Below are 12,788 nucleotides of genomic sequence, written 5' to 3'. Positions count from 1 at the left end.
CCTTAAAATAAATTACATAACAAAGGCTATAAATATTTGAAAAACTCTTTTTTTATGATAATTCTAGGATTTTGCCTAGAATATTTTTCAAGGTTCACCCTATTTCTGATAATTCTTGCAACTGGTAGCGAGCTAACATTATTTATTTTTTACTCAGAGCTGAAAGATAACACAATGTTTTTACTTAAGCCTGTTTCAGTATTGATTTTATTTATTTTTATTATCGAAATAAGCTGCAGAGAATTGTGGTAAGTTTATTTTTAACATATTTCAAGATAAATAAGATAATAATACGGATTTTTTTAGTTCCAAAAATATTATACATGCCTTAATCTTAGCAAGAGGAGGTAGCAAGGGCATTAAACTTAAAAACTTAGCGGAAGTTGGTGGGGCTTCCTTATTGGCCCGGACAATCAGAACTATTAAAAATTCAGCATGTTTTGAACACATATGGGTTTCCACAGATGACAAGAGAATCGCCCTGGAGGCACAAAAGTGTAAGTTTTAAAAAGACAAATTTTATATTTATTTAAATAAAATATAATTTAGATGGAGCTATTATACACGATCGGCCTGAAAAGTTGGCTAAAGATGATACCCCGTCTATAGACGCAATAAAAGAGTTTCTGGAAGTCCAGAGCACAATTCAAGATTTTGCTCTTTTTCAATGTACTTCTGTGTTTTTAAAATCCACATACATTCAAGAGGCTGTAAAAAAATTTAAGACACATGACTGCGTATTTGCTGCTAAAAGGTACGAATTAGAAGGACATTTAAATTAAGAGATTAAAAGTAAATAAATTTATTTACAGATCACATTATTTAAGATGGAAGGAAGTGAATGATTCCTTGGTTCCAGCAGATTTTAATTTAGAGTCCAGACCAAGACGTCAAGACTGGAAAGGGGATATTGTGGAAACAGGAATGTTTTATTTTTCGAAGAGAAAACTGGTCGATAGGGGACTTTTACAGAACAATAGGTAACAGACGTTATACTTATATTAATATTAATTAATTTATAAACTGTATTTAGATGCTCTATTGTGGAAATTAATGTTGAAGACGGGCTGGAAATTGATTCTAGCCATGACCTTACTTTGGCGAAGTATATTTTAAGTAGTAGAACAAAAAGTGATTTGTAGTAAGTGTTTTTAAAACCTTTTGATTAATTTGTTGTATTCCCCAATAAACAAATATTTCTAAGAAGGTTTTTTTTATTTTCCTATTTGAGGAATATATGAACTTTATTGTGTTTTAATGTAGAGGTTTTGTATTTTTGTTCCTATATTTTTGTTTATTTTATTTTAGGTGTGGATGTTGGCCAGGCCACCACGGAAGTGTAGCGACTAATTCGTTTGGTCAGCAGACGGGGCATCATGGCTGTGGAAGTGGGTCTTAGGATCAGACAAGTGCGTCCAAATCTAGCAGCGTAGAGGGAATTGGGATCACTCTTATTGGTACCACCTCCACTTTCACGAACCATATCCTTGGAAAGTTTCTTGTTGTTGAATTCGGTCGGCTGACCCTGTTCTAAATCTTGAGGTAATTTGGTAAATATACTTTTCATCCCATCAGCTGCATCTTGAGTTTTCAGCGGCTTTGCTTTTCTAGGCGGGGGGATTGGCTGTTGCTGCTGATATTGCTTTTGGCCATTATAGTAGGATCCACAATGACAATAAGGATGATGGTGCAAATGCATCCGGCAGTGCGCACACTGATTATAATTAGGCTGCATGGATGGGTGGAGACAGTGGTTTATCCCCGGGTAATAAACGCTTCCCACTGGAAGACTTTGCTGTTGTGTTTGTGCCAATCCCGCGTACGGAGAAGGCGTCAATATGGATGGATACATTTGTTGACCAAGATGATTGCCAGATGACATAAAGCCCAGGGACTGGGCGGATTGTAGGTTTGGGGCTGTGTAGAAGGGACAGCTATTGCAGGAGCAACTGGAGAACAGAGTCGGTCTCAGCAGCGAACAGGTGCTACAGGGACAACTGTGACTCGCATCCTGTGTGGGCACTGGCGGCCCCAGAAAGCCGCACTGGTTACACTTGCTGGCCGCCGGGGGCATCGGTCGGTATGGCGGTGGCCTTGACGGACAGCAATTGCTGCAGGTGCAGCTGCAACAACTTGAAAGGTTGCTGGGCGGAGCATCCAGAAATTGCTGGCAAGGACACATTACAGTGGTCGCCGATGCCGATGGCGCTTGTCTTTGGCTCATGGGTATAAAACTGATGGTTACATGCGGCTGGGTGTTACCATTGGCGGCATGCTGCTGCTGCTGTTGTTGCAATTGAGCTGTTGCATTCTCAGCATTATTGCCACCCTCGTATCTGGAATTGTTGACCATCGATGCCATTTTCTGAAGTCTGTGACGAACTTGAGCGGCTGTCTTTTCGGAAAGTTTTCGCAAGCTGGGAACGTTTTTAACTGCATTCCAAAATTAAATTTATTTTTAAATACTTAGTAATATGTTATTTAATAAACCGCTTACCCATACTACTGCTGTCCTTTACTGGCAGAGTCTCCTTTGGTGGACTGACCTCTTCTTTTAGGGGGTTTTTTGGAGCAGGTACGGTATCAGGCGGTTCCGTCCTCTCAAACTGATTTTTGGAGAGATCGTTGTTGCAAATTTTTACAAAATCACGCAAGATACCAGACGGCTTAATACCAGCGAATGACTCCTTAATGGCATCCATTTGTTCCTTTTCTGATATTTTTTTTTCGTCCGCTTTACGATTTAAAAGAGAATTCAGACGTTTTTGTTCGCTCTTCAGCAGAGAAAAGTTTAGATTGTGCTTCCTACTTTGAGCCTTTGACTTTTTGGAAGCTCCTTTCAATAAATTTCCGTCACGTATCTTTTCCTTAAGCGCTTTTGCATCTACAGATGGATTATCCGAATAGGGATACTTCTGAGGACTGATATCGATTTGACCATTAGAGCCGACCGTAACTAAGAAGCAGCATTTGAGATTATCCTCTTTTTTAGACTTGTGCACTTTCCCTCCACATTCAGTGCCGCTCCGAGACCCCATCTTTGACTCAATGCCAAAGTATTTAATTTTTTTTAAACCATTTTTGGTTTAATTTTGTGTATTTTTAATGTCAGCTTGAGAAATAAACTTTGCTGTTATTCAAAAAATTAAAACTGAAACGTGTTAAGGCATAAAGTTATTGAAGCATCTTAACGTAATTTCAGTCTACTATGTTTATTTTCACAGAATTTGTATAGATTTTACAAGGGAAGGGACCAGAAAATTTTAGACAAAATCCAACAAATTTTACGTTCTCAGCTAAAGCTAAAGCTCATTTTAAGCTATTCCGCTAAAGAACCGAATGATTTTTGCCAAAGATATTGCCTTCGATAGGGACAATATAGTGGTTCCATCCACTTTGATCACTTTTGAATGGCATCCCCCTAGCAAATTTAACAAAAAACTTAAAAAAAAAATAGGTACTCAGAAATTGATGCAGACTTATGAAGAATTGATCTACAAATCGTTTAAGGTATTCCGCTCAAGAATCGGATGGTTTTTACCAAAGACTTTACCACTTTGAAGACTTTTGAAGGGCATCCCCCTAGCAAATTTAACAAAAAATCCACAAAAAATTACGTACTCAGATTTTGATGCAGACTTATGGAGAAAGGATCTACAAATCATTTAAGGTATTCCGCTCAAGAATCGGATGATTTTTGCCAAAGATATTGCCTTCGCTTCAATGACTTTTGAAGGGCATCCTCCAGGAAATTTGACAAACAATCCAAAAAAAATTATATTGTTTGTTTTTGATGCAGATTTATGGAGAATCGATCTGCGAATCGTTTAAGGTATTCCTCTCAAGAATCCGATAATTATCGCGTTTGCCGTAGGGCGTATAGAGAGTCCATACCTTCTAAATTTTTCAAGTGACAAATCCATATCCCTAGATTCTCCAAAAAATTTAGCAAACTGATTTAGAAAACTCTCATGGAGAAGTTTTTCAAATTCCGACTCTATTGGTTGGATTAAAATGTAATAAATTGAGAAAACCGCAGCAAGCCGATTCAAGGGTGGCAAAGGGCTTTTGGGGGACAAAGAAGTGTGGCCTATTAGGAGTGTTGGAAGATGTTCTGCTCGGATAGCTGCGACTTTGGCTGCAAGGTCCCTTCCGGGGCCAAGGTAAACACATGCGGAAACGGCCAACAGTCTGCAGCTGGTGTCCCACAGTCATCCCAACAGCAGCAGCAACAGCAGTTCAACATGTGCTTTGCTCCCCTGCCGATGCAGACCAACAACGAAATGTGTGCCAGGTGTGAGCAGGCAGAGCCTCCCAGAGTGGGCCTGTGCATGGTTACCGAAGGTCCAGAGGGTTTGAGGTAAGTTTCCACTTAATTATCACTTAATTATCAGTGTCTTATATATCCCTTTTAAGCATTGATTGCAACGTGCCCTTGCCCAATTCTTTCAACCTGGACGAGTACAAGAAACAGATGTTCTACTCCTGCTGTCCACCCACCAATATGAGTACTTACTACGATAGCTACTCCTTGCCGCAATCAGGGGTGTCCGGAACGTTTGTTGGCATGAGTCCAGGCCAGGGTCTTAGTCCGATTTCAAGTCCCAATCCCATTATATCGCCGGGATGCAGTTTCCATTGCCAGAGCTGCCCGCTGGGAGGATCTTGTACAGGGTATGAATCTCTACCGATGCCTTCCCATCCGATGCAGCCGACACCAGGGGCGTTGCCTTTGCCAAAGTCAGCAGGGATTTCCCGACAAGAACCGGCCATGTCTCCTACTCCGGCAATGCTACCGCAAATCTTCTGCATGGGTGCTCCCAATAACAACAATGGCAACACTGCCTCATGCATGGAGGCCTCCAACGGCCTCCAACAGTCGGACCAACAGCCCATGTACTTTTGTGGCATGGTGCCGGCACAGGCTTGGAATCTTCAGGCTATTAATCTGGTTCCAGTGATGCCAATACCGCAACAGCAGCAACCACTTATAACAAATTCTGGCCAGGATTCGCAGCAGTTGTCGCCGCAGCAGCAGCAGGCGTCCCAATTCCTACGTCTGCCCTGTGACCTGTCCTTTTCCCGCCTCCTCACTGAGTTACGGCGGGAGCGGGACAGGTCCTGCTGCGACTCCTCTGCCACGACTCCTTCAACCCAGCCGCTGTCCCTGCAACTGTTTGCACCGACGCATACAGTGACCTTTTGTGATCCACCAGCCACCACAATGTGTGCTGCAGGTCCGGCAAAAAGAGAAGCTTCCACGTCTGTAACACCACCACCTGATCCACCAGCCACCAGATCGACACCACCAACAACATCTCCGGCAGCAACATCTTCGACAGTGCCACCGGACTCAAGTACTGCCACCGCCGCTGCCGCTCCGTCCAGAGCTCGTTCAGTTAGCCCAAAACGCAGCAGGTCTTGCTTGCGAAACAAGGACGTTTGGGGCGGCAGTGGACCCGCCCAAAGCCACCCCGCCTATCCATCTTCCGCCCAACACGGATCTGGCAATGTGTGCATGAAATGCGGCAATTGCTGGCACTGCCCGCGCTGCAATTGTCCCAGTTGTTCCAGTTGCTCTTGGCATCCCGGCTTGCTGCGTCCACCTTCGAGAGAGAGCAGATGCAGACAGTTCTCAGACCGATAAATATATCAGACCTGCTACCCCCATAGAATTCAAATACAATAAACATCAACTAGCAATATGAATTTATTTCTTTTATTTCCATTCCATAATTATCTAAATATTTAGGTGGGAATCACAGTAATTTTAATAGTAAAGTACTACAATTGAAAATAAAAAACAAAATCTATACATATAGGTGTAATATTGTTTTTATTGTTAATTTATAATAACATAACTGTGTGTCTTAATCCTGTAAGGAAACAAATAATACGTCTAAAGCAGCATTTGTTCTTTTCATATGCTATAGATATCCTTGAACTTTTTGAATCATATCTTAAAATCTAGCATCACAAGCAATTACTGTTTTCTGTGTCTAAGAGTGCATATTCTTGTTCAAATAGTTTGAAACGTAATTTTCCATCACAGTTGTTATATTTTCGTTCCTATATTCAGAAACTGAAGCTGCCGAATGTTGCGCTGTATCACCTTGGACAGGATTATTCGGTGGCAAGGATTGTACGATTGGAGCGGTGTAAGGAGCAACCGTTGCTCGTTTTTCGGTATTTTTCCGACGCTGACGAGTTTTTTTTGGTGGTTCCTTGGGTGTCTCCTCCAAGGACTTGCTGCTCGTCGGGCAATAAGGGGGTGGTGGCACCCATAACCGACTTTGAAATTCAGTTGTGGGATCTGGGACATGGGACTCCACCGGAAGTCCCACTTGTTGATATTGCTGATAGTTTATGGACTCCTGAAAGTTGGAGGCGTACATATAAGTTGAAGGCTGGTGGAAAACTCCATGTTGCTGGAGATGCTGTTGCTGATGTTGGAGAGTGCGCAAATTTTTGTGCGCGTTTTCTAAAATTGGCTGATGTTGCTGTTGTTGTACCAGTAACTGTTGAAAATGTTGCTGCTGCTGCTGTTTTTGATGCTGCTGATGTTGCTGTTGTTGAAGTTGTTGATTTTGTTGCTGTTGTAGTTGATGTTGCTGTTGTTGAAGTTGTTGATGTTGCTGTTGCAGTGAATGTTGTTGTTGATGTCGATGTTGCTGATGTTGCTGTTGTAGCTGTTGCTGCTGTTGCAGACGAAGTTGTTGAACCTGACGCCAAGCCAAGGCGTGTTCCTCTTGCTGTCGTTGCTGATCTGCTATACGCTGTTCTAGAATTCTGAGTTCTGCTCTCATCTGCCGCTGCAATTGCTCTTTATCTGCATTTAGTTTTTCCTCTACCTTTTTGCTTTGCTCCATTTTTAGTTGGTACAAACGCTTCTCTTCCTTATGTTTTAGTTCATAGGAAAGTCTTTCCTCATAAACTCGTGTCAATGACAGCCCTATCTCAACTAGCTCATTATGTTCCCGGCACTGTAGGCGCTGATGTAATAATCTTAATTCCTGCAGCTGAAGGTCGTTTTGTTGCTGTTTGTACATAATTTCATGTTGCTGTAAGTTTGGAGGATGTTGGTATTGCTGCTGTACCAGCTGCTCCTGGTCTTGCTGCTCATGTTGTATTTGGTGATGCTGTTGTAGCTGTTGTTGTTGTTCTAGCTGCTGTTGTAATTGCTGTTGCTGTTCTAGCTGCTGTTGTAATTTAAGTTGCTGTTGCTGTTCTAGTTTCTGTTGTAATTGTTGTTGCTGTTGGAGTTGAAGTTGCTGTTGCACTTGTAGTTGCTGTTGCAGTTGTAGTTGCTGTTGCAGTTGCTGTTGCTGTTGCTGTTCCAGTTGTAGTTGCTGTTGCTGTGGCCGTTGCAGTTCCTGTTGCCGTTGCAGTTCCTGGTGCTGCTGCGCCAATTGCGGCTTGTGCGCAAAGTTGTGAGAGTTCCACTGAAGTGGTGACGGGTGAATGGGAATAGCTGGCGTCTCCACATAATGGGGAGTCCTAATATTTTGATTTATACGTTCAATAGCATTGTTGTTGAAACTAGTGGATTGGCATACATCCTGATTAAAGGAAGTCGGTCGCACAATGTGATGCAATAAATGCTGACGAAGTGTTGATTGTCCTGAAGATGTATTCATACTTGAGGTGGGAAGCTCAGCAACATACTGTGTGCTTGTACTTTGCGATAATCCATTCTGGGAAAAGTCTATTACCTCGGGCTCTGGTAAAATATGTTCCATTTGCAGATCCTGTGGCATCCTTGGTAGCTCTAGATCCTGCACTATTTGCACGTTTTGTTTGATCTGCATATCATGTTGGATTCCATCTGAAACTTGTGGGTTGTGTAGGTCCAGTTCTACCGGTTGCTCCTCTAAAACTGGTTCTTGTAAATAAATCTGTGCCTCTTCGGTTTTGTCGCTTATTTGAGGACTTGATAATTCCTGAATAAATTCTTGTTGTCCTGCTACCTCATTATGATTATCATTTCCCTCAGTTGTTGTAGGATTTTCCAGTGTCGATTGACCCTGACATTCGTCCATAACTTCCATTTTAATTTCTTCCTCTGGATTATGCCAACGTAAATATGGATAATGCTGACCTTTTGTAAAATTAGACATTATCACACTTTGCCTCTGACTTTGCAGAAGTTCTCTATTCATACCCTCTGATGAATCTTCATCCTCGACCTCTTTCTTGACCAAATCTAATAAGGTTATACAGTCTTCGTTATCTGGTAGTTGGTTCTTTACGACTTCGGTTTCTGTGTCCAAATCAGGCATACTCAATGGCAAATCCGGGCTATTTGAATCATTGAAAAACTCTTCCTGTTTTATGTGGACGGTATTGATTTCCTCCATAACTGATGGTGTATCCTGTGGCTTTTCAGATTCTGGTTGTTCGCTAACAGATTGCACTTTTTTCATCTTTTCTGCCACATAGCGAACACGTTTTGAATCTAATGGATACTTCAGCATCCTCAGATGACAATCTCTTTTTTTCGATGTAGTATTGCAAAAATTTCTTGTCCGGAACTGAAGTTCACTTCGGGCTAATTGCTTGGGAATGAAAAGATGTTCGTCAGAGTAGACACTGGCTCGGCGTTTCTTCGTTTCAGCTCTGGAAGGCATCGATTAGCATTTCAAAAACGACATTTAAACTTTAAACTTACAGGGACAATGAATGTCTTTCCTCCAAAACAAGATGTCTAGTTACTTCGTCCTTCTTAGGAATTTGTGCTGATTTCTCTTTATCATGAACTGTTTTTTGTTTTAAATCATCAGCTTGAGCACTTGGCATACATTTTGAATTTCTAAAAACAAATTAAAAACTTAATTTGTTAAAAAAAAATGATTGTCTTACCCGTTGTTAGCCGTTTGATGTTCACTCATTGGTTGGGTCCCGGAATCTGAATGAAGTACGGTTTCCGCATCGGCTCTGATCATGTCGCGCAGCGATGTGACTCCAAACAGTTTCCGGGACCGTAGTGTATAACCAAACCTGGAAAAAATTACTTTAGTATAGTCTGACAGTGCGAAATGATCTCAATTTACCCTGGGTCCAATACCAGCGTTCATAAGTTTGTTAGGTGAGCTATAAACTAAAAAAAATGAGAATGAAATATGAGTTTAACGATTTGATGGATAAACGAACGGTATATTTATCCTTCACTTATGGGGATTTGAGGGGCTACCTTACTGCTTCGATCCAATAGTCAGAAATAAATCCTATTTATACGATATTTGTTTGTAAACACACCTTAGAACTTCTCCAATTGGGATAACCTTTTGCTTTGCACAGGGTTTAGCGGCAGTATAGTTTTATATCTAGGATTTGAATCGCTGCAACGAAAACCGATTTTGGATTATAAACATATTCAGAACTAAGACGCGTCCAGTTTCACATCCGAAAAGGGAATGAATGCAAATGAAATTTGCTAATAATAAAAGAATTACATGGCCGGCTGAGCGATAACAGCGCCAGACCCACAAGCTACTGGCCCAGCAATTATGGGCCATTGAAGGGGCCAAAGACCACTGGTCGAGTAGATAGCACCGGATAGATATAAACGCCGACCACCGAACACCCCCCACAGGACACACGGCGTGTCGCATAACCTGGGTCAACCTGGACGCACTAAGGACACGTCAGCGTCGCCATGTGACGTGGCCGCGTACAATTCCTTCAAGTATAATTGGAATCGTAACTCTATTTTTATACGCCGACGGAAAACCGGATTAAAATTTTGTAATTTGAGATAAAATGTACTTTTTTTTCTTCAAATTTTCAAATCAAAATTTAGATCTCAAAATTTTTCTCACCTTTTTTTCAAAATTTCGAATCAAAATTTTGTTTTAAATTTTTTTTTCAACTTTTTAAGAGCACAATGATAACTGCTTCTCACTCAGATCAAGATTGAAGTAACTTATTTTCAGTTCAAAGGTTGTAAGGTTAATGATGATTTTAATTTCCAAGCCTACTTTGATTACAATATTCCATGGATTGCTTGATTGTTTTAAATATTTGTTCTTGTTAAAAATTAAAACAGTCTTTATTGTTTAACATGAATATAGAATCTTTTATAACACATTCCCGAGCTAATATTTAACCTTTTAAAGTGCTTTTAAGCTTTTAGCTTATATTTTTTGTTTAATTATAGATATATTAAATTATAAAAATTCGTTTTTATCTATTTTTGTCTTCTAAACATTATTAAATTTAAATGTGAGCGCTCATAATTTTAATATCGAAATATTTTATCGGCTGCGTAAATCGATATATCGATACTTGAACATAGTATTTTTTACCATCTCGAACAGCAGCAGAAAACAACAGAAGAGCATATAGAAACTAAATAACAAAAAATACCTTTAAAATGGATAAACTGACAACAATTAGTGCTACCTTGTTCATGGCTGCCGACGTGTTTGCCATTGTAAGCCTGGCATTACCGGATTGGATCATCACAGAGTCGGGAACAGGTAAGTACAAGACATACGGAAGTGCAAGTCCATCTCATCATCAGAAAAGCCTCAAGCAGACTAAATTTATTTATTCCTTGCAGGAGATATACGGCTTGGACTCATGTGGACCTGCATGACACTATATAATCGGCCACAAGTCTGCTATACACCAGATCTGCAACCGGAGTGGTTCATTGCGCTTATCTGCATCTTTACTGGCTGTATTTGTGTCACCACAACAGTTATCCTGCTGGCCTCATCCTCCTGCAACCGAAACGTAATTCCTTACGCCCGCTGGGTGGGTTTCACGGCAATGGTGCTTTTTTGCATGGCAGCAGTTGTCTTTCCGCTGGGCTTCCACGTAGAGGAGATCGGCGGCCAGGCCTACCAACTACCTAACACATTCAAGATTGGAATTTCCTACATATTGTTCGTTCTAGCGCTTTGGATCACGGTGGTCTCGGAACTGTTTGCCGGCAAGGTGTGCCTGCCCCATTTCTAGAGACGCGCCAGCATTGGCCACTTTTTGATATTGTTTGCCGTTTGCTCTGTGATTTGTTATACCTTCTGTTTCTCTCTGATCTTTCTTATACTCAACACCAGCAATCTCCCTAGTTTTTAAGGCTTTTAGTTAATTAGGGTTTTTAAGTCGAATATTTGTATATATATACATAAGCCAATGGACTTAGTTTAAATAGAAACATTGTATCACTTCTTAAAATTATTTTGTATTTTACGAATTTCAACAGTTTTTTGTGAAAGAAACTTACATTTATAACAGAAAAAAATTATTAAAAACTTCTTCACTTTTTGTAATTTCCATTTGAAAATTCAATTTAGTTAGTGTTTGAATAATTTACTTAAATTATTAACACAGAAAAAAAGAACAAGTTTTTTAACCGCTTTTAATCAGTATATTAAAATCGAATCGAGGCCGAAATTTTAGGAGCATATACATACTTCCTCTGGAAGGTCGCGACGGCAACTGAAATGAAAAACACTGTCTGGATACTGGGTGTTTGTGCCTTCCCCATGTTTATGTATTCATGATCCCATCGCGATCCGAGAATGCTGACCAAGCTCCTTTGCCTCACAAATTCTAACAGCTCTTGCTGACCCCAGCAGCTCTTCTCCGCTTACAGAAAACTCTGTAAAATGAGAGTCGAAGAAATTAAAAAATTCTTTCCCATTCGACAGTCTCATAAACAAAATCCCCTTGTCAATAAAAACAAAGAATCAAAACTTCCGACGCTATCAATAAACATAATTTGAGTAAACCAGAGGAAGTTTTTTTTCAAGCACTTGCTTTGGAGGTTTCTTATTTCATGTTGCAGAGTAGTATCCAAAAAGTGCACTGCGGAAAAACCTAATGACTGAATAATATTAAAATGTGTATTATATATCAAAATAAATAAAACTCAAAAATTTCCTTCTCACCACAAAGAAAATAATAGACTTTATTTCGAATACAGCATAATATTTTATTTATCATTGTTTAATATTCTTTAAATTGTTTGATAATATCAATTATTGTTGAATGAATCTACATTGGGGTGCACTTGTAATATTATTGTATTCCAGCTTAGATAGATATTTCCAAATCGGTGTGAAAATCTTGATAGTTTGTTTGAAATCCATTTTCAGATCGGAGCTGCTCCGTCGGAGGTACAGTGTAATAAATTGGGATATGCTAGGTACGCAAGATGCTGTTTTTGAGCTTTATTTGTCTTAAAAATAGGTTTGCTTTGGTTTTTTCTTGTATCTTATACATTTATATACATACATATATCAAAATATGATGTCGCGATAGATTAGTAACATAGTTTAGTAAAAAACATTTGAGTAAAAAAATATATAGAGTTTTAATTGATTCTTTTCACAGAACTTAACTAGTGTGTCTTGAAAAATATTCATTTTTCAAATAGGTTCGTGCTCCATTGTCAGAGAGGATAATAAAACAGAAACATAGGATTAGAGCCTCGAATAAAACATTAACAGAGCAGTTAGATGTGATTTTTTTTGGTAATATCTTTTTGTGTTGATTATTATTATTTTTTGGCTAGGGTGGGCTAATTTTCTTGTCTTACATAATTTTAATTCGAATTGTATATAATATTCGCTGTTTAAGTGATGGCTACGCATAAGAATTAGCTAACAAACCTTTACAAAATAGTCAATAATATTAAATTCTACTAACTAACTAAAAACAAATATTTGCTAACAAATACTTAACATATGCTTGTGTGTGATGAGCAAAAAACTTTAAATGCTTGCAAATCCATTAAAACTAAATGAAAAGCTCAAAATAAATAAGAAGATGCCTTGATC

At 39.5% G+C, this 12,788-nt stretch overlaps 5 protein-coding genes across 7 annotated transcripts; 3 read left to right on the top strand and 2 right to left on the bottom strand.

The window, feature by feature from the left end:
- Positions 1–72: 72 nt before the first annotated feature.
- LOC6493701 (N-acylneuraminate cytidylyltransferase) lies at positions 73–1,206 on the top strand. The gene is made up of 5 exons (XM_001958228.4): positions 73–248; positions 307–497; positions 550–754; positions 813–980; positions 1,034–1,206. The coding sequence occupies exons 1-5, from the start codon at positions 175–177 to the stop codon at positions 1,140–1,142; spliced, it is 747 nt and encodes a 248-aa protein (XP_001958264.4). The 5' UTR covers positions 73–174; the 3' UTR covers positions 1,143–1,206.
- LOC6506250 lies at positions 1,205–3,202 on the bottom strand. Its single transcript, XM_001958229.4, has 2 exons — positions 2,498–3,202; positions 1,205–2,433 (listed from the first exon to the last, which is right to left on the bottom strand). Exons 1-2 carry the CDS (start codon positions 3,036–3,038, stop codon positions 1,295–1,297), a joined length of 1,680 nt encoding a protein of 559 aa, XP_001958265.2. The 5' UTR covers positions 3,039–3,202; the 3' UTR covers positions 1,205–1,294.
- Positions 3,203–3,965: 763 nt separating this feature from the next.
- LOC6493702 (cadherin-related family member 5) lies at positions 3,966–5,709 on the top strand. Its single transcript, XM_001958230.4, has 2 exons — positions 3,966–4,360; positions 4,417–5,709. The coding sequence occupies exons 1-2, from the start codon at positions 4,110–4,112 to the stop codon at positions 5,645–5,647; spliced, it is 1,482 nt and encodes a 493-aa protein (XP_001958266.2). The 5' UTR covers positions 3,966–4,109; the 3' UTR covers positions 5,648–5,709.
- On the bottom strand, positions 5,698–9,930 carry LOC6506249 (putative uncharacterized protein DDB_G0271606). Of its 3 annotated transcripts, none has more exons than XM_044714466.1 (6): positions 9,819–9,930; positions 9,151–9,338; positions 9,051–9,097; positions 8,860–8,997; positions 8,669–8,809; positions 5,698–8,616 (listed from the first exon to the last, which is right to left on the bottom strand). In XM_044714466.1, exons 4-6 carry the CDS (start codon positions 8,940–8,942, stop codon positions 6,000–6,002), a joined length of 2,841 nt encoding a protein of 946 aa, XP_044570401.1. In that variant the 5' UTR covers positions 8,943–8,997; positions 9,051–9,097; positions 9,151–9,338; positions 9,819–9,930; the 3' UTR covers positions 5,698–5,999. The 3 variants fall into 3 exon arrangements, with proteins under 3 accessions (XP_044570401.1, XP_044570403.1, XP_044570402.1); XM_044714468.1 differs by lacking the exon at positions 9,819–9,930 and having other exon boundaries at positions 5,698–8,098; positions 8,162–8,616; positions 9,151–9,699; XM_044714467.1 differs by lacking the exon at positions 9,819–9,930 and having other exon boundaries at positions 9,256–9,699.
- Positions 9,931–10,287: 357 nt separating this feature from the next.
- Positions 10,288–11,276, top strand: LOC6493703 (uncharacterized protein C16orf52 homolog A). Its single transcript, XM_001958232.4, has 2 exons — positions 10,288–10,478; positions 10,562–11,276. The coding sequence occupies exons 1-2, from the start codon at positions 10,373–10,375 to the stop codon at positions 10,960–10,962; spliced, it is 507 nt and encodes a 168-aa protein (XP_001958268.1). The 5' UTR covers positions 10,288–10,372; the 3' UTR covers positions 10,963–11,276.
- The last annotated feature ends 1,512 nt before the right edge of the window (positions 11,277–12,788 follow it).

This window comes from Drosophila ananassae, chromosome 2R (genome assembly GCF_017639315.1).
Source record: "Drosophila ananassae strain 14024-0371.13 chromosome 2R, ASM1763931v2, whole genome shotgun sequence".
Lineage (NCBI taxonomy): Eukaryota > Metazoa > Arthropoda > Insecta > Diptera > Drosophilidae > Drosophila > Drosophila ananassae.
The sequence above is the reverse complement of the archived record's forward strand: the minus strand, read 5'-3'. Positions and strand labels throughout refer to the sequence as shown.